This window comes from Podarcis liolepis (assembly GCF_965112155.1).
Source record: "Podarcis liolepis genome assembly, chromosome: 12".
In the NCBI taxonomy this organism is placed as follows: Eukaryota; Metazoa; Chordata; class Lepidosauria; order Squamata; family Lacertidae; genus Podarcis; species Podarcis liolepis.
In genome coordinates, this window is record NC_139563.1 from 25,887,429 (window position 1) to 25,908,362 (window position 20,934).

General features: G+C 43.6%; 1 protein-coding gene across 4 annotated transcripts in view; it reads left to right on the plus strand.

The window, feature by feature from the left end:
* The first annotated feature begins 3,663 nt into the window (after positions 1–3,663).
* Positions 3,664–20,934, plus strand: part of ADAM22 (ADAM metallopeptidase domain 22) — a 126,730-nt gene continuing 109,459 nt past the window's right edge. For 2 of the 4 annotated variants that reach the window (XM_083467398.1, XM_083467400.1), the window contains exons 1-2: positions 3,665–4,044; positions 4,547–4,716. In XM_083467398.1, the coding sequence (XP_083323524.1) occupies positions 3,966–4,044; positions 4,547–4,716 (249 nt within the window). In that variant the 5' untranslated portion in view covers positions 3,665–3,965. Of the gene's footprint in view, positions 4,045–4,546; positions 4,717–20,934 lie in introns of all 4 variants that reach the window. The other 2 variants (XM_083467399.1, XM_083467401.1) reach the window with 2 other exon arrangements.

Sequence of the window (20,934 nt, forward strand, 5' to 3'; positions counted from 1 at the left end):
GTTCACCCTCACAGAAGCCCCCCTTTTCTGCGGTCATGTGAGTAAGAGCAGTAAGCTGGTTTCCAGTGAGCCTACATGCTGTGGCAAGTAACAAGAAGATTCTAGGAGACCCTATTCTGTAAGGTCAATAAGTTGTTGCTGCATTACAGTTATTTACTTACAGGAAGGATGAGTTGTCATGGATGTTTCTCAAGGTCCACCAAGACCTTTTTAAAAAAAACCTAAAAGCTGAGCAGCTCATTTGTGTCCAAGCTGGTCATTCCAAGAGGCTTGCAAATTTAATATACAGTGGTACCTTGGTTTATGAACGTAATCTGTTCCAGAAGTCCGTTCTTAAACCAAGGCGTGCTTTCCCATAGCAGCAGGGGACTCAATTTACAAATGGAACACACTCAACAGGAAGCAAAACATGTTCTTATTCCAAGGCAAAGTTCACAAACCAAAGCACCTACTTCTGGGTTTGCAGCGTTCTTAATCCAAGTTGTTCATAAACTAACCTGTTCTTAAACCAAGGTACCACTGTATTGGTGTCAGAGTTGTATTGCCCTTCCCATTCCTTCTGCATCATGTCTCAGATTGTAAGCCTGAAGGTAGGGGTTCTGTTATTTTTACTGACTTAAAAGCCACTATGGGAGCTTTTCCAGCTGAAGAGTGGGGTATAACTGCTTTAAATAAATCACAGGGGATGGTACCACCCTCTTCCATTTCTATTTCTTTGTGCTGCATCCTCTCTTCTCTTTCTGCCAACCCCCTCTTGGGCTGAGGGCTTTAGGTTGCCTACCTGGGCAACCTGCAGCCCTCAGAAATAAGCCCTACTGAGTGAAAGGGTACCATATTTCAAAATTATCTACACTTGCATAGTTCAAAGCATGCACTCTTTTCGTTAGCTTTTCAGATAAGACAGTTGTCCATACATTCTTTTGCTCAGTAGATGGCTATGTTAATTGACTTCATGAACCAATGGATAAAATCTGATGATATCTGATATTTTTACCCTCCCTTATATGGAAAATTTTGGGGCATGTATGCTGCCATACCTTAAATGAACTTAGTTGTTCCAAAGCAGACTCCACTTTAATGGAATAGTTGTTTTTAGTTGCCATGCAGGGAAGAGGAGAAGATGGATGTAACAGGAATGCAAAGTAACCTTACAAAACTACAGCGGCTCATTCAGTTAAAAGGATCCTATCTTTAAAAGTGGCTGACACTGGAAGAAGCCAAACAGCAGAGGGTAGCAGTAGAATATTCCATTCCTAGCCTCTGAAAGTTTCTTTGAAATGGATGTTCAGAAAGCTCTCTGTCTAATATTGTTGAAGAATCTTGACATTTAAACAATTTTTGGGTCAAAAATTTCTTTACAATACTGTGTGTCTCAGAAAATAATAGGGAAAGCCCTAGATAATTGAATTTAAACCAACCAGTGACTTACTCCATTGGAGAATAGAATAACAGAAGTGTAGGTCAGGAAACAAATACAAGCAGTAGTTAAGATGTTGCATTGACAGGGAGGAATGGCTTTGATTTTATCTTCCTCTAAACTATAGAGGTTTGTTTTATTTATATCCCACCTTTTAAGAGCTGGTGTTTGTTCTCTGCTTCACCCATGCCATTGTACAACAGCCTTGCAAAGTAGATAGGGCTGAAGTGAGCTTTATGGCTGAGTGGGTATTGGAAACTGTGTTTTACCAATCCTAGACCAGTACAAAACACAACACTATATTGGTGCTCAGAATGCCCTCCAAAGTATATCAGGCAAAGACAGATGGGACAGAATGCTACCAAATAGGATTCCAATGCATACTTAGCTGAGGAAAGAAGGAATTTGCTGTGGCACCTAAGTAAGTGTGGAAATTTTTAACAGCTATATGTTTAAACAGCTATATGTTCTTCATTTTTTCCCGTAACCTCCTTTGGACTGCAGAAGATTCCCAGGGGCAGAAAGGAATGTTTGCTTGCAAAAATGCAAACTGTGTTTACTGATAATCAGGTCAATAGCTAAAGAACTGCATGCTCAATGCTTGCTAAGTGATTCTCCCAAAATGCTTTATTTAAAAAGATTGGATTTCTTGTAACATTATTTCAAAGCCTGAGGTTCCTGAGAACTGATTTCAAAAGGCTATTGTCAGCTCTTTGTAATAATGCTACTAAGTAGGAGTGTCAAATTAGTGCGTTGGTACAGAGCTTTCTAGTGAGAATATATTTATATGCATTATTGGTAGGATATTGTAGTGAAAGCTCTCTACAAAATGCACTGTAACCCCTTTGCATGTGCCCCTTTGCATATATGGAAAGAACAAGAATAAAGAGAGAAAGGATGGAACGTATTCCAGCATATCATACACATTTCTGGTTGCATTAGTAGACACCATGATGCTGTCAATATTTGACCTAAAGAAGGCTCCTGCAATTTCAACAGCTGCAGAGCAGGAGTGGGGACCCTTGGGCCTGCCAGATGTTGCTAAACTATAACTCCCATCATCCCCAATGGCATTTTTGATGCAATTTTTCCCAATAGACACCTTTTTTTGCAAAGCCATAATGCATATTTGTTATTGACAATATGCATTTTTATGTACACTTTACCATCATATAATGAATTTTGGCAGACGTTATTTGGCTGGAGAACTGCATTGACAAATTCAGAGAGGTGCAAATTCACATTTGCATATTGCTTCGGAATATGCAAATTTTTCTAAGTTCACCTTTAAATGCAAAGTGAGTCAAGTTTCTCCTTCATTCATCACTACTGGTGGTATCCCAGCTGTGAGGACTACCTTCCCCTGTCACTTCTGAGAATGGCAGTGATCCTGGGCTTCTGTATAAATGGCAAAGTCTCCCCTCAAAGGCTAGCAAATGTATTATTATGCTATAAAGCAGAGGAGAGGAATCTCAGGCCGCATTCCTCACAGGCACTGTTTCCCACCTTGCTTTTCATGTTTTTGCCACACAGACTGAACCTCCAATTGTGACTCTTGCTTGCATGAATGCAGGGCATAAGAAAGGGGTGTACTGCGGACGAGTAGAAACAAGCCTACTGTTACAAAGGTAAAACTTAACATTATCCGCTCTGCCCACTTTTGCGTCTGGCTCTGTGCACCACTGGCATGTGGCTCCTGGAAGATTGCCAAGGAAGGAAAGCGGTTCTTGGCTGAAAGGTCACACCCCACTCCTGCTCAGAAGCTCTCCTTCAGATGCAGCCCTATAAAACCGGAGTGGGGCACCTATGGACCCCCGGAAGTTGTGGTACTGGAGCTCCCACCATCCCCTGACTATTGGCCAAGCTGGCTAGGAGGGATGGGAGTAGTAGGCCTCTCCGTCTCCTTTTTTCCTGAGGTTAAAAAACCCAAACCTTCCTTTTTTCACAGATGATTGTCCCTTTCCTCCACCTCAGGTTGCGTCTTGTAACCTGTTGTGCAAAGAAAGGCAACCACCACGAGCGGCTTATTTTTTTGCCCTCGCGCGGGACAGGCGCAGTTCGAGCTTTTCACACAGGTTCCCTCTCTGAGGAACTTTAGGCTCAACGAACTACATTTCCCGGGAATCCCGGCTTCTCTTCCCTCGGCTTCGCTCCTCCGAAGCGAAAGGGGGCTTTCGCGCCGACGCGAAGGCAAAAAAGCCTCTCGCTCCCTCTCCGCCTCTCCGGGCTGCTGCATGTGTGGGGAGCGAGGGGCGGAGCTGGGAAGCCTCTGAGCTACAGCAAGCCGCCCAATGCAGTAGAAGCTCGCCGAGCGAACGGAAGCCCGTCCAGCACAATGCAGCACTGAGGCGGCGGAGGCGGCATTGGCGAGGAGGAGGACGCGCGCCTCGCTCGCTCGCAAGGAGAAGCAGACCCCGGGAGCGGGGGGCGCCTTTCCTCTCCCCCTCCATGCCAGCCGCCGTGTGACCCGCGCTTATTGCGGGCAGGAGGGGGGAGGAGGAGGAGGAAGGACGCGCCTCCCTCCTTCCCACCCGACCGAGACCCAGCCATGCAGCCAGCGACTTCTCTGCTCTCCTTGACGCTTTGTGCCTTCGGGATGCTCTCCGGAGCCGGCTCCAGCCGCGCAGGTAAAAATAAAGAGAGAGTGGGTGGGAGTCCTCGCCTCACCTTTGCGTCGCGGCACACGGACGCTCGGCAGGGATCGCTTTGCAGCGATCTCTTGCGGGGGCAGAGGGAGCCTCGGCCGGTGCAGCCGAGCAGCATCCCCAATGCTTTCCAGGGAGGCAAAAGCAAGAGCGCCGCTGCATTCCGTGCGCTTGCGTGTCTCGGGGCGTGTGTGTGTGTTTGTGTTTAGGAAGGAGCAGGTAGCAGAGAAAGATCCAGCAAGGCGAGGCGCGAAGAGGGTCTCCTGCTAAGATGGAGCTGGGTGGGCTGGCTTCTGGCTTCCTCAGCCCTGCAATCCGGAGCGCGTGTGCCGCCTTGCTCCTCGCCGCTGCCCGCCTCCCTTTACGTCGCGCCCCGGAGGCTCATCTTTTGTAAATAAAAGCGATCCCGATCTGCTTGAGCGTGACTGTGTCTCTTTTTTCTCCCACCTCCCCACCCTCCTCTCTCTCTCTCTCTTTCCCCGAGGAGACGCCTTGTTGACAGAGATGGAGCGAAGGGACGGGGATCGCTTTATGGAGAGGCAAAATATCGTCCCTTTCCGGCTGATCTATAGCACGGACGGTGGCAACGAAACTCAACACGACGTGCTCAACACCCGCATCGGCGGCGGCGGCGGCAGCTTCGGTGGGAAGCAGGTGAGCAGCAGCAGCAGGCGGCCGTGGGGGGGGGGGAGCAGCTCTGGCTTCCGGTGATAGTCAGAGAGAAAAGGAGAGGGCAGCCTACTCTTTGGGGTTTTCTGTTGCCCAGGAGACGTGCGCTTGGGGAAAAGGGAAGGAGGCGGAGGCGGTGGCTCCTTCCAAAACGCTAGTCCAGGTCTGATGCGCCATGCATAGAAATGACAGTCGGAGGGGAGGGAATTTTGCAATCTAGGCACAGCCGAGGTACCCAGAATGAAGTAATTGCCTTGGGAAAGGAATGGCTATTATGAAAGAACAAATCCTGCAATTTGTCTTTCCTTTTTGGAAGTCAGGTGACCCTCTTTTCTGTCCTTTGTGGAAAATGTACGCATCAGCGTAGAAATCTTGGTTTCAGCAAGATGGGTTCTGTTTTTGGCAGTATCATGGCTCTAAAAGCAATTGTTAGCAGACCACAGGGCGCTTGCTGAAAGCTTCCCCAAGTGGGTCTGATCAATAATAGCCAGTGTAGATATGCATTTCCTAACTTCCTGGCAGAATGTGTGTGTTTTTTGAATGGTTTTTAAGTTTCATCTGCCATGTACAGTATATAGTTTTAGGATTACAGGAGCATTTAAGGTTATATTTTGAATAGAAGGTTATTTCCTCCCCTCATCTGGAATGTATTTGATAACTTAGCTTGAAAAAGTGTGTATGTCTCTGCAGGAAATTTGTCCTCTGAATCATATTTGTAACTAGTTTATTTAACTAATTTATTTACGCTGCCACCCTGTACAAACTTACCCGGGAATACCTATTGCATTCATTGAAACTGCTGAGTAGATATGCACAAGATTGTGCTAGTAGCCAGGTAGTTGCAATCCTAAGCACACTTAGAAGGGAGTAAGCCCCATGGAAGGCAATGTCTTTGTAAACATGCATTGGATTGCATTGAAAATTAACTGATTCAAGTCATTTTTTATTTTAAAGTCTTCTAAATGAGTCTAGAGTTTTAAGAAACTAGATTTGTGTTCAGTGGTACCTCGGGTTACATACGCTTCAGGTTACAGACTCTGCTAACCCAGAAATAGTACCTCGGGTTAAGAAATTTGCTTCAGGGTGAGAACAGAAATCGTGCCCCAGCGGCACGGCAGCAGCAGGAGGCCCCATTAGCTAAAGTGGTGCTTCAAGTTAAGAACAATTCCAGGTTAAGAACAGACCTCCAGAACGAATTAAGTACTTTACCTGAGGTACCACTGTATATTCATTTGTTTCATTCTTCTGTTTAGGGTGTGTGAGTCATTGCTTTCAGATTTTTCCATTTATCCTAAGTAGTAAGAATATAATGTAAATTACTTTTAAAGTTAGGAAAAGTAGAAAAACCCTTGAGCAACAACCGTAGCTAGCAACTTGCAATCCTCTTATCAATAGACTCTGTTTTACATGAACAACTCACTCTATTTTGTTTCAGTGTTCTGTGTGATCGTATGATTGCAGAGCTTTTGCAAAGCAACATGCTTACTGAAACAGGAGTTGGAAAATAATTTGGTTTTGACAAAGAAGAAAAAGTTTTTAAATGAGATTTTAACTGCTTGAGCTTCATTTAATTACACTGATGGGAATTCTGTAAGCAAAAGCTTTAATCTCAAGTTGCAGTGTTGCCTGTGGACGATGGGCAATGCATGAATGGATAGAGCTTCCCTTTGAAGTTTTCACTCTAGCAGCTCCCACTACCAAAGAGGCAAGCCTTTGTTTTATTTAAATGGGCTTGGCTTTTCAGGTATGAGAGCTGTGTTGAAGAAAATAAATACTTACTGTATTATCTTGAGTTCATTTTACAAAGTATAGAAATTAATGGTAGTTTGTATTGGATGGTTTGGGGTTCTCTCCATTAGTAGTCTCCAGATGTTGCTGCACTACAATTCACATCATCCCTTACCCATCATCCCTTACCCTTGGCCATGGTGGCTGGGGCTCATGAGAGTTGGAAGCCAACATCTGGAGTCTGCCATGTTGACTATCCTTGTTCAGGGATATATGGTTTCTCTGCTGATCGGTCAAATAGCTCTACATAATTTGCACATTAGTGATCATAGTTTACTGTTGATCTGTTGGTGCTCTTGGTGCTGCTCATAGTTTGTGGGTTTAACAAGGTGTCCATGCCAGTGATGTGAAAAACAAACCATTATCAAAAGCCACTGAGCAAATCTCTCCTTTTCAAGGTTATCTGAAGACCCTAAAGTTTGAAACACCAATACAGTCACAAACACAGCTCAGTTACCTTACAAAACACAGTTACATATTGTTTTCCTTCTTCTTTGCCCAGGCTGCAGCTTTCCAGAAACTATAGCTTCTAATTGGCACCTGCCTGTTGAGATATATTGTGCACTAAGTTATGTGTTCCTAAAAGCATTTCATGGTGTTTTGCAAAGTCATGCATCTCTGTAATGTCATCGCATCATGAATGATGTGACAGATGAAATATGTATTGTCTTAATCCAAGTTTCTGTTTTGCTGCATTTTTTTAAGAACTCTTAAAGAAAGTCACACTTTTGCTCCACTTGCTCTTACAAAAGTAACTATACAAATAAGCCCATATTGTCAGCTGAAAACATTTTTAGTCCATCCTTTTTATTTTATTTTTAAATCATGAATGAGAGAGAATTGGTGATAGTAAAAATATGAAGGGTAAAACGTGTTTTATTTTGCTTATATTGTATTTTAATTTAGGTTGTAGATTCAGGTAGGTAGCAGTGTTGGTCTGACGCAGTCAAGATATATATAAAAATAACAAAAATTGTGCAGTAGCACCTTAGAGACCAACTAAGTTTGTTCTGGGTATAAGCTTTCGTGTGTATGCGCACTTCTTAATTTAGGTTGTGTTCATGATAGAATGAACTGCCCCATTTTGAAAATCATTTATTTACAGAGCAGGCATGGGTACTGTCATTTTCACAGTTAAAATATGGTTTGTAATGAAATAGACTCAAACTAAGACTGTCACCCCAAATCATGGGCCAGGTAGCTCACATGTCCTGTGAATTGCCTAAAAAAGGGATGCGTGTGGCTCTGTGGTCTAAACCACTGAGCCTCTTGGGCTTGTGGATCAGAAGGTCAGTGGTTCGAATCTGCTCAGCGGGGTGAGCTCCTGTTGCTCTGCCCCATCTTCTGCCAACCTAGCAGTTCAAAAGCATACCAGTTCAAGTAAATAAATAGGTACTGCTGCTGCGGAAACTTAAACGGAGTTTCCATGCGCTCTGGCACTTGTCACGGTGTTCAGTTATGCCAGAAGCAGTTTAGTCATGCTGGCCACATGACCTGAAAAGCTGTCTGTGGACAAACGCCGGCTCCTTTGGCCTGAAGCGAGATGAGTACCTCACCCCATAGTCGCCTTTGACTGGACTTAACCGTCCAGGGGTCCTTTGCCTTTTTACTTACCTGCATTGCCTAATGATGTGTACTTGGAGAGACGGTTTGGTTTGGCTTTTCCTGCACAAATGCAAGGTTGTTAAGCAAGTTTTATTACTTTAGGTCTAACAAGTGTCCAGAACTATGAGAGCTGGTAGTTACTCAGCAAGATGTTGTTTCCATGTGAGATTGAAAGTAAATGCCCATTCTGTTTTTAGGCAGCGTTGTAAATATTCATAATCTGAGAACGGATGATGCTTTAAAACTCCATTGGTATAAAATAGGAGCAGAAGATGTCACATATGAGCTCAGCGGATGTTCCCAGTGAAATGCAACATAGTCCTCCTGGATCCTAGTGCCTGTGATGACCTTCTTGTCCATAATTCCTTACTGTGCAATTCATTAATAATACCCCCAGAAGCCAGGGCTGATGGGAGTTGAAGTCCAACAGCATCTGGTGGATCACAGGTCTCCCCACCTGGTGTAGAAGGTATGTTACATCTTAGCCATTGTGTCTGATAGTCAAGCAAATGAGGAAGGTAGTAGGGGCATTATCGTTGCTGCAGTGATAATGGCAGGTGGAAGGGTGGGGTCTTCGCCTTCTAAGTGCTGTCACCATTTCAGTTTTTGCTTGGAAGCACCAAAGCGCTGGCCCAGGTGCTGAATTTGCCAGTCACAAGAGAACAGCAATATAGACCCCTGACCAAGATGAGCCGTGCCTGTTGGTACGTGGGCCTTAGTTGCATACTGTGTTTACTGAGATTGGATAGGTTTATGTTTCCTTTTTTGTTTGTTTCAATAATAATGAAAAGCTGCCTCCTGTACTAAGGAGTGGCCTACATGAGCTGGGATTCCAATGTAATGCCCTTCAGATGTTCCACTGCAATTCCCATGAGCCCAGACAGCATGGCTCATGGTCAGGGATGATAGGAATTGTAGTCTAACAATAGCTGAAGGGCACCACATTGTCTTCCTCTGTCTTAGTGCATCAGTATATTGTAGTGTTCTTCTTTTGCGCAGATATATGTTCTCTACCTCCCCATGCTACAAATCTAAAATCTAAGTAGGGTAATGGGCATTATTCAACAGAAACACTTACGTTGTATGTGTAGAGCTGATGGACATATACCACTGAGTCATATATAATTGCTACAGTCAATCAATATCATATACAGATTAGGTATATGACTGGCAACCCTAATTTCCATTTTAATGAAGCTTGCTGTAGCTTAGTCACCGACATTCAGCCTCGCCTACCTCGCAGGGTTGTAAGAATAAAGTGTGTATGTGTGCGAGAGAGAAATCATGTTTGTTGCCATGAGCTCATTGAAGCAAAGGCACCATATAAATCAAATAACTCAGTAATATGAATAATGATGATAATTTTTTCCATATATGCAGCCATAAGAAGTTTCATTTCACCTGTAGTTACTCCAGCTTGGGGGATTGTACTGGGTTTATTAGGTCAGACTCCATAAGTGAAGGGAATTGAATCAGCCCCTCAAATAACAGAATTAATACGAGGAGGGACCCCACAATGGAATTATGTGTACAGAAATATATTGAAACTCATGATTGTTAGAAACTTAGAAAAACCAGATAGGAAACTGGATACCCTAGTAATGTCCACCTAACTCCATTCACCTAGCATTTATTCTTTAGGTGATGTTTATGACCTGGTTTTATGGCGCCATTAAAAAAAGTGAGATGAGATATTTGTTTGGAATTTCTTGCAAAGGCTTGAAAGGCATCTAGATAGGCCTGCCATCTCCCGGTTCTAATCAATATTCCATTCAAAAAGCTTTAATGTTTTATGCACTCATTGCTGGAAAGTTTTATCTGTGGACCTGTACCATTAGTAATAGCCAGTTCGTTTCACTGGCCAGGAGTACTGCTTTATTCTAGCTTGATGCCGTGAATTGTAGGGGTAAATGTTGTTCTCTGGTTTATTGTTCAAATTTTGCTCGGTCCGCTGTTGCTTTCCGGGAGTAAACTCAAAGCAAGGACTAATGTTTCATTCCAGGGAGAGTACAGTGGTACCTTGGGTTACATATGCTTCAGGTTACATATGCTTCAGGTTACAGACTCCGCTAACCCAGAAATAGTACCTTGGGTTTAGAACTTTGCTTCAGGATGAGAACAGAAATCGCACGGCGGCGGTGTGGCGGCAGCAGGAGGCCTCATTAGCTAAAGTGGTTCTTCAGGTTAAGAACGGACCTCCAGAACGAATTAAGTACGTAACCAGAGGTACCACTGTATTCATCGCCTGCATTTTTGGTTGAAATGCAAGCTGCATGTTCTTCAGGTTGGGACAAGAGTGAGGACTCTCCTCTTTGTGCCAGGATCCTGATTGGGTGGATGGGGTCAAGACCCTGGGAAGGGTGTCTGCTGGTTTGCTGTGACATACAGTGTGATTGTTAAGGACTCTAGGGCTGATGGTAGAACTGGCAGACAGGGATTGGGTTGAGTGAGGCAACACTTGGTGAGTGAGTTGCCGCCTTTTTTTGGCCAGTTCACTGGGTGGATAGGCTACAGCCAGGTAACCTGTGAGTTTGCCGTCTTGTTCTGATGATTGATTAATTGTATCATTTTTTGTATTAATATGCTGTCCGTTGTTTTGGGCCTGTAAATAAACCTGAATGTAATGTATCATGTAGTCCAGCCTTAGCCAGCCTGGTGTCTTCGAGATGTTTTGGACTACAGTATTAATTTCATTTGCTGAATGGGGCTGATGGGAGTTGTAGTCCAAACTGTGTGGCGGACGCCAGCTTGGTGAAGCCTGATGTAGTCATTGCATTCTGATTCGAGATTTCCAATTTATATGACTGGCTTTTAGTTAGTTAGTTAGTTAGTTAGTTACAGTGGTACCTCAGGTTACATACGCTTCAGGTTACAGACTCCGCTAACCCAGAAATATTACCTCGGGTTAAGAACTTTGCTTCAGGATGAGAACAGAAATCGTGCTCTGGCAGCTGGAGGCCCCATTAGCTAAAGTGGTTCTTCAGGTTAAGAACAGTTTCAGGTTAAGTCCGGACCTCCGGAACAAATTAAGTACTTAACCCGAGGTACCACTGTAGTTTGTTTATCAGTGTCCACTGAGTTTACTAGAAGCCGAACAATTAGTCTGGCTGTTTTTTCTTGCAATTTTTTTTTCAGTAAAGCATTTCAAATATTCCTTTATTGATATTAATTTTCCTTTATCCAAAACAGTCTACTCCCTGACATCTGAAGTAAGATCAGAGTTTATTCTGGCTGTAGAGCTGGGGATGAAAGCGCTTCCTGCACAGGAGACATAGCCAGAGAGGGTCTGATTTCTCAGATCTCTTTCACCCTGTCAGCATTCTGGGAAGTAACTGATGGCTTGGAGAGAAAAAACTGACCAAGTTGGCAATAAATCTTTCATGAAACTTAGGGCAAAACAAAAGAACAGTCTGGACGAGAGCTACGATAGTCAAGAAACATCATATATAATATCCCTTGTTTAGTCTACTGCCAGGTCTTTCCTGCTTTCCTGAAATAAGACAATTTAAAACAACACCCAGCACTTTCCTCAGTAAACAGTTTACAGCCTGTGAGCTGGAGAATGTCTTGATGCTACCCATTATGGCTCAGAGACTTGTGTTAGGACTGGAATTATATTCAAATCCCCGCTGAGCCAAGGGTTCCCAGATGAGAGGTGGGGAACTGTTTTCCAGACAAGCTTCCAAGGGGTGTATGGCAGTGGTGGGTGATACAATTTTAGTTCTGTATGGAATGCTGGCTAATACACCCCACCCTACCCACTCCCTATCCTCCATACAGGCAAGCCACAGCCAGTATCAGAGTTGAAGGACATACAGTGGTACCTCGGGTTACATACGCTTCAGGTTACACACTCCACTAAGCCAGAAATAGTGCTTCAGGTTAAGAACTTTGCTTCAGGATGAGAACAGAAATCGTGCTCCATCGGCGCGGCAGCAGCAGGAGGCCCCATTAGCTAAAGTGGTACCTCAGGTTAAGAACAGTTTCAGGTTAAGAACAGACCTCCAGAATGAATTAAGTACTTAACCCGAGGTACCACTGTATTCCAGCCAGGCAAAAATTTTCTGGGTGCGAATCATGACCAGTAATTATTTAAATAATAAATAAAACATGAATAATTTAGCAGGAATATTTCAACATATCAACAAAAAAATGAGGGATATTTATACATTGGACAGACCCCAGGAATTTTGCATCCATGGTGAAAAAGGGGTTGGTTAGAAAGGTTGTGGATGAGGAACCTTTCAGTGGGTTGATGTAACTGGGTGGATGTACAAAACATTAAGAAACCATATTCTGTTTGACAAATGGAGGTTAACCATGGCTTTATACCCAGGAACAAGAGAAAAATGATTCATTGTGCATAAAGTGTCCTGAGAACAAAAGAAAAGCATGACTATAACAGACCAGAGGCCCATCTAGAAAAGTATTCTGTTCTGGTGCCTATAGGAAGCTCACAGGTTCTCAAAGACAAACATGACATGGCAATACTGTTCCAGAATTGCACCACCTCAGACCGGAGGCCTTTAAGGCATGATCTAAAATGGTTTAATTGCACCCTGATGGGGGAAAATATCCATATAGTGAGAAAACTAGTATGCCCAGAAGAAGCCTATACAAGAACTCTTCTGGGAACAAATTGTTTCTATACCCTGGAGCAGAGGTGGGGCAAGTCAGTCTTGAATTCCCTGCATGCGACCTGAAAAGTAAATTGCAGAAATAGTTGTGCCATCTGATGAACTGTTTCTTTAGAGAGCCCCAAACATGCATGGTTGTTTAAGAGAACCTAGGAATGAATGAATGAAGAATGCGCGATCCAAGACCTACCATATGGTTAAGGAAACTATTTGTTCAGTCTGTGGAGAGTGAATATTAAGGTGATGTTCAGAAATGCCTAAGAGTTACAGAATCAGCAAGAGTTCCCTGGCTTGATTAAGGATCAACAAATGCTGGATTGGGGCTGCCCGCAGTGTCTTTAGAGTGTGAGAGTTTCTGCAGCTGATGTGTTCATTGCCACTGGGAAATTGCAATAACGTTGTCACAGGACACTCTTAAATTTGATTCATGATGTTTACTGAAGGATGCTCAATTAGCTTCACTGTGTCTATCATTCATGGTTGGTTGAGTGTAGTTGAGAGCTTACAGTCTTACCAGTGAGATCCATTCCAAGTGTAGCATTCTTTTGCCTAAAGTGATTTCAGATGGCAGGACTTTAATGTTGCTTTGAAAAACGGTGGGTGATTCCCAGAAAGGACAATTCACCTGCAGGCATGAGACCTGAGGGTAGAACTACATATGATGTGGGAGCTCCTTGGTTGGAATTCCTGATGTCTTTCTATTTCTGAAAAGCAGTATGTGGGCGTTTGGAAAAGGACTGCAAGGGAAGGGGATAATTCTTTGGCTCCAGTCGTCCACACTGATGAGAAACGTCCCTGCAGAAGAAGAACAACTCACAAGGTTTTCCATCTATAGCAAACAGTAGGGTAATATTTTGCAGGGGAAGGAGACTTGAATTGAGGTTTTGGTGAAGAGGAAGAGGTAAACTCTCCAATAATTTTGCTTTTTAAAAAATAAAAAGAAGTACGTCTAATTAGGAACCTTTTTCATACCATGCTTGGTTTGACTCTTGCTTGGCAGATTGTGTGCAAGAAACCGCATTTTGGTAGGATGTTTGATTTTGGAACTGGGGTGTATAGGCTCAACTCCTTGCTTAGCCATCACAAGATGGTCTTGCGCAAATTGCTAGATCTTCCATCGTGAGGTTCCTGCGAGGCTAAAATCCGATGACCTTATGTATGCCACCCTGGAGGAATGGTAGGACATGAATATGATAAATACAGATGGTTCCATGTCTGCCCTCCCCTCTGATTCCTTCAGTGAAAGGAACTTTCCTGGGATGGGATTGTTGGCCTATCTCACTCGCTATTCCCTATTCCAGCCTGGGGAACCTGTGGCCCTCCAGATGTTGTTGGTCTACAACTCCTGTCATTCCCGACCAGTGCTTGAAATTATCCAGGTGTGATTTGTGACTGGTGCAGGTCCAATTGTGACTATGTGGAGATCTCTGGATGCCATGCTGCCCACTAGGGAAAGCAAAATGTCAGGATCTGAAATATTTTCCTGAATGCTTGAATTAGTTGGGTTGTTTTATTTGATGTTTTAATGCGTTTTAAACTGCTTTGAGATTTGTTCCTTAAGATATAAAGCGGTATAGAAATGGAAATAATAATAATAGTAATAATAATAATGAATAAACAAATAAATAAATAGTTCATGGGGGGAATACAGTGCCTAGACATTCCATTGTGGCGACTGCAGCCCATGCTTAAGGTTCCATTTGGCAATTACATTATATATCTGATTTTCTAACACTGTTCCTAACCATTGGGCTTGCTAGCTAGGGCTGCTGAGAGTTGGAGGCCAACAGCATCTGGAAGAAAGCGGCTTCCCCATCCCTGGTCTTCACAGCCTGGCAGTGGCTTTCCAGGGCTTCAGAGCAGGATCTTCTCTGGCCTGGCCTGGGTTTAAAGAACCGCAAAAAGCTACAACTTTTTCAGAATCGGCAGCATTGGTTTTAAGCTGGACTCCTGGACGCCCTTACCTAGGAACAAGCCCATGAAATGTGGGAGGACATGCTGCTTAGTATACATATATGAGATTTTGTTGTTTTCTTTGGATGAAGAAGCGCGGAAGATGGAACAATTTTTGTAACAGTTATGTAGGCATAGCTGTTGTGTACTTATTCAGGTGATTTATGACTCTCTCTCCATTAAAAGCAATCCCAGAGGAGGATACAACATGAAGATATACGACACAAAGACGTAGGGTACATAATAAAATCATCTGAAATGTCAAACCACAGCAGCAATACATCAGAGTTGCATCACAGCACTGTAAGAACAGCAGGACACCTCCTCTGGTCATCTTAATCAAATGAATGAATGAATAAATAAATATGTCTCTACAAGATACCTAAAACCCATCAGGATTGACATTGTGTGAATATTTGCTTATTTTTTCCAATATAATATATTCTTTATACAAGAACAACAGCTGTTACGATATGTTGGATAGCTAAAGCAAGATCCTGTGTCCCCAGTGGGATTTCAGGAGCTCAGAGTTCTCTCTGTCCCTGCCTCCAATTTATTTATTTTTGTGGGAGAGGGGGGACAGGCTGTTTCTCTCTCACACACACTTTTGATTTCAATTCCCACCTTTGCAAGTCAATTGTCCATTCAGGAAACCATCGGGTCACCCACCTTTTTGGACCTGTGGGCACATTTGCAAACTGGCTCTATGGTTGTGGGTACAACACTTACAACACATGCTTCGCAAGCAAGCTCACACTGCTTCTTTCAAGCCTAATTTCAGCCGGGCTGGGAGAGGGAACCTTGTGGGCACCAGGAGAGGCCTCAGTGGGGTGACATGCTTGTAAGTTTTCACATTTACAATTTAAGAATTAAGTGTTAGCACCAGTAGGCTCGTATGTCGTTTGGCATCTGCTTTGTTTATATCAGAGATATGTAAATGAACTGCAGCTTTCCGGCTCATGATAAATTTATCTTGTCACCCTTGATCTCTCCTCCAGATTGCCATGCTGCTTGCGGTGGAATTTTCTAGAATTAGAGAAATGTGCATCTCATTATTGCGGTACGAGTGTTTAGATGTGGGGTTGTAAGCATTGCACTTTCATTCAGGGAGTTTGCCCTTGTAAGGGGGGAAAAGGACGCAGAAAGATTCCTGTGCAACTCAGCAGGTGGCAAAGGGCAGCACAGCTCCAGAGAGAAGCCACGTCGGGGGATTTAGCTTCAAAAGAAAATGCATTTAGAATTAAGGTGCATGGCACCTCCGAGCACCTCCTCAAAGCTAGGGATTTGCCAGTGGACGGCTAATGGGGCATTTGCGCCCACTTGTGTATCTGTCTTACTTATAACCACTGCAGAAGGTAGCACTGCCTGCCAGCACCCTCACTCTCAGGGTTGCCCTTGGAGTCTTCAGCATGGAGGAGGCGGAGGAGAAAACCAGAATGAGTTGGTTCTTCCTGTCATTGGTTCTAGCACCACCTACTGTTGGGCCTCCTACTTTCTACCCTATCAGTTCCAGTGGTCACCAGCCACCATTGCGCTCACAGTACCAACATGCAAAGCTCCTGGTTCCTCCTCAAGCTTTCTTTAGCCAAGCAGCTTAACCTAGAAGGGTGGGGAAGAGAGCACCTCTTGTTGTTGCCATTGCGAAACAATTGGGAGTCAATGATCCTTGTCAATCTACTGCAACTCACCCAGAGATGTGCCAGTGGATCCCGTCTGCCTTGTGCCCAGTCCTGGTAGGTCACACATTCTTAGTAATTTCAATGCTTTAAAAACTGGTGTGCATTTTATTTTCCTTTTTTATTTTAGACTTTATGCTCAATTTGGGTTATCTCTTAGAGCTAATATAGCTCTTAATTTGTGACCATCAGTTCTATAAATAGTTCCAAGGTCGGTAAGTGAATCAGTTTTTATAGGAAATGGACATGTTGCTTCTCCACGTATATTGGATGTTCCAAGTACCAGATATGACGGATGGAGCGTCCATTTCTTTGTTCCATCCAATGGCCACTGCAAAATCAGCAGTGCATAGTGCAGTGCTAATATATAATTTATAATGGGTCACAAAGGTAATGACCCCTGAATTACTTCTTCGTAATCTTAATGCATACGAGGGTTGAATAATTTACAGCTTGGGCAGGAAGGCCCACCTGAGAATTATGTAGATGCTTAGTCTGCAATCCTAAACAAACTCAGCTGGGATTCACTTGTTGCTTCGCGGATGTTCTCTGTAAAATGTATGGCATAGGGATATAAGAAGCTGTCTCGCGCCAATTCAGACCAACTGGTCCATGTACTTCAGTATTGTCTACACTGACTGGCAGCAGCTCTCAAGGATTTTAGGCAAAGGTATCTGCCAGCCCTTCCTGGAGAGGCTGGGGACTGAACCTAAGATCTTCTGTGTGGAAAGCAGTTGCTGTGCCGCTAAGCTATGGCCCCAGCAATCTATGGTAATACAGTAAGCCATACAATGCAAAATAATCTAAAAAGCAGCATTAAAACGGCCAGTATAAAACATAAACTACTACTACTTCTACTACTAATTTTATTGTTCATATGCCACCCAGCTGGACAGGTTGCCCCAGCCACTCTGGGCGGTTCCCAACAGAAGATTTAAAACACAGTGAAACATCAAACATTAAAAACTTCCCTATGCAGGGCTGCCTTCAGATGCCTTCTGAAAGTCAGATAGTTGTTTATTTCCTTGACATCTGGTGGGAAGGTGTTCCATATCATAGGTGCCACTACTGAGAAGGCCCTCTGCCTGGTTCCCTGTAACTTCACTTCTCGCAGTAAAGTGAAGGAGGCCCTTGGATCTGGACCTCAGTGTCCGGGCTAAACAATGGTATGCAGGACTGAAAGCTATTAGGGCTTTAAAGGTCAACACTAACACTTTTGATTATGCTTGTAAATGTATTGGGAGCCAATGTAAATCCTTTAGGACTGGTGTTATATTGTCCTGGTGGCCACTCCTAGTCACCAGTCTAGCTGCATCAATCTGGATTAGTTATAGTTTTCGAGTCGCCTTCAAAGGTAGCTCCACTAAAACCATACCAGCAGTCAAGATCCCAGAGTCTCACTTCTTGTGTTATATTGCAAGCCAGGAAAGCAGCGTGTTTTGTTTCTTGGATAAAAGAATATTCCAAACAGTAAAAAGAATATATCTAACTTCTGTTGTCACATCTGAATGCTAGTAACTTCCATGACTTGCTTTTTGGCTGTCTTTTTCCTGTTTAATTGCAGACAATACACTTGCAATAAAAGAGAACATTTGATTTTATTTTTTTAGAAAATAAATAATAACTATTACTTACATAGGATCATACCTATAATTAATTTGCCACACTTTGCACAGTGCTTTCTTTCTCCATTGTTTCTGCACAGTATTCCAAATGCTATAGCCATAATACCATCCCTGCCTGCATTGTCCAAGGACTGCGCCCTGTAGATCAGCTTTCACCAACCTGGTGCCCTCCAGATATTTTGCTAGGACTGATGAGAGATATGGTCCAAAACGACTGGACGGCAGAAGGTTGTAAAAAGTTGATCTTGATTGCAGAAGTGCTTGGAGGTCTGTGGCTGCTTACTTCTCTTTGGTTGCAAAACAGAAAAATTGCTGACAGATGGCAGCATTTTTTTCCTTCCAGCAGCACCCCTACAATCTCCTGCTCTTGCTTTGCATAGGTGTTGGAGCTGGAACAGTTCCCACATTAGCTTATCCTCATGATCACCGTGCATTGCCTGCAACAGCTACGATTGGATTTCTAGAGGTTCTTCCCTCCCAGCTCTGGTTTTTAATGGTGCGTAATATTTCGTGTTTATATGCCTGTTGTCTTTGTCCATGGAGTTTTCTTGGCAGGGATACTGGAGTGGCTTGCCGGTTCCTGCTCCAGGTGGATCACGTTTGGTCAAAACTCTCCACTATGACCTGTCCATCTTGGGTGCCCTGCACGGCATAGTTCATAGCTTCACCACAGCAAGGCAATGATGGAAGTGAGAGCTGGACCATAAAGAAGGCTGATCGCTGAAGAATTGATGCTTTTGAATTATGGTGCTGGAGGAGACTCTTGAGAGTCCCATGGACTGCAAGAAGATAAAACCTATCCATTCTTAAGGAAATCAGCCCTGAGTGCTCACTGGAAGGACAGATCCTGAAGCTGAGACTCCAATACTTTGGCCACCTCATGAGAAGAGAAGACTCCCTGGAAAAGACCCTGATGTTGGGAAAGATGGAGGGCACAAGGAGAAGGGGACAACAGAGGACGAGATGGTTGGATAGTGTTCTCGAAGCTACCAGCATGAGTTTGACCAAACTGCGGGAGGCAGTGGAAGACAGGAGTGCCTGGCGTTCTCTGGTCCATGGGGTCACGAAGAGTCGGACATGACTAAACGACTAAACAACAACAACAACTAATATTTTGTGTTATCTTTTAGCTTGCTGTTACCCACCCCAAGCCTATAGGGACCAAATGAGCTGGAAGTGGGTGGCCTATTGGGTTCACTCCAGATATTGTTGGACTACAGCTCCCATCAGTCCCAGCCAGCTTGGTCAGTGGTCAGGAATTTGGGGAGCTGTAGTCCAGCAAGAGCTGAGCTGAGGCGCCACATTGGCTATGCTAGAAGTTTAAATGCAGATGTTTGTGCTCAACAAGAAGGAATGAAACTGTTTACATTTTTATCATTCCCTCTTTTAACCCTCTTAAGCATCTTTGACCTTACAGAGAGGCTTCCTTTATGTGAGAATAAATCTTTAATCCTTTCTTTGTAAGTTAGATTTGCTAGAACTACTGTCTTCCTTCTTGCCCTAGGCAGGGTTCTCTTGAGGACAATAGCAGCGTTTTAGGGGTGTGCGTGTGTATGTGTATGTGCTGGAGAAGGTCTCTGCCACAGATTACAGAGGATTCAAGAATAGGTTCCTGCTCTGAGTACTGCCTACTAGAGCTGCAATACCTGTCTTCATCCCCCCCCCCCTTTTTGGTTAGTGCTGATTCAACAGAGAATTCTCTTTCCTTGTTTACTGCAGCTGGGTATTGTATTGCTGGGTTGATTGAATAATTTGCTTACCCCATTAAAAAAAAAGAATCCTGAAAGAAAGGTCCTCATAAATGCTTGAACGTTGTTGGATGGAAGGTTCTCATAAATGCTTTAAAATTTTCATTGAAATATTTATGCTCTTTTTTATAATGTGAAATATATCTAATAAGTAGAATTGTATGTTTCCTTATTTATATTTGCTAGACAATTTTCTTATATATAATAATTTTCCACAATAAAAATGCTTAAATGTTCAGTTTTAGAGCGTTTTGATTCAGGCTGAAATCCTGTGTGCATTTTACAAGGCAGTAAACCTTTTGAACTCAATGGAACTTAATTTCTGAATAAAGCATGCATATGATCAAGCTGTATGAATATTTATATACTTTAAAGACTTGGAATTTTGTTTCTGTTCAAAATGGGTTTCCCTTAACTTTATATAGCTGAAATGTTTGATGGTGGGGTGCAGACACCTCTGTCCTATGTAGTTGGAGTCAGTGACGTAGCATGGGTTGCCAGTGCTTGGGGCCGCATGGAGGGTTGGGTGGGTTAGAGGGAAACAGATGGAATACCCATGTGGATTCAACTGCTGCCCTAAGGTGCCTGCGTCACTCAGGAGGTTGCAGCCTCAGAGTCATTCTTTTTTCTGCAGAAGTCACTTCCTGGTTCACATGGAGAAGCCATTTTCAGAGGAGTCCGGCAATGGTAGCTGTCCAACACAGGGTGTTGAAATTTTGCACCCCTAACAAATTTTGCACCTGGGGCAACTGCCCCAGTGTTCCCTCCACACAACTTCACTGGTTTGAATGTAGCCTGCTGTTCACCTATGGCTCCACCCAAATTTTCCCTAGGAAATGTGGCCCCAGAGGCTGTCGCTGAAAAAGGTTCCTTATCCTGTGTATAGAAACAGTGAGCTCAAGGTTTTCCATTCCAGGCTGACTTTGTGTTAAGGAAAAATTCAACAACCCTTTATGTTACTTGGAGGGTTTACATTCACTTCATGGAGAGATGTGGGCATCAACTGATTTGAGCCTCACGTGGAAAATGCCCTTAGTTTCAATGACTCTTTGCTGTTAATCTCTACCTTTTGTGTTGTCAGAAGGCACTTGACAAGGATCAAGTTGTGGTGTCTCCCATATGTTCCATTAGCAGCTGTGGTGGTGATAAATTTGAGAACCTCTTCTGGATT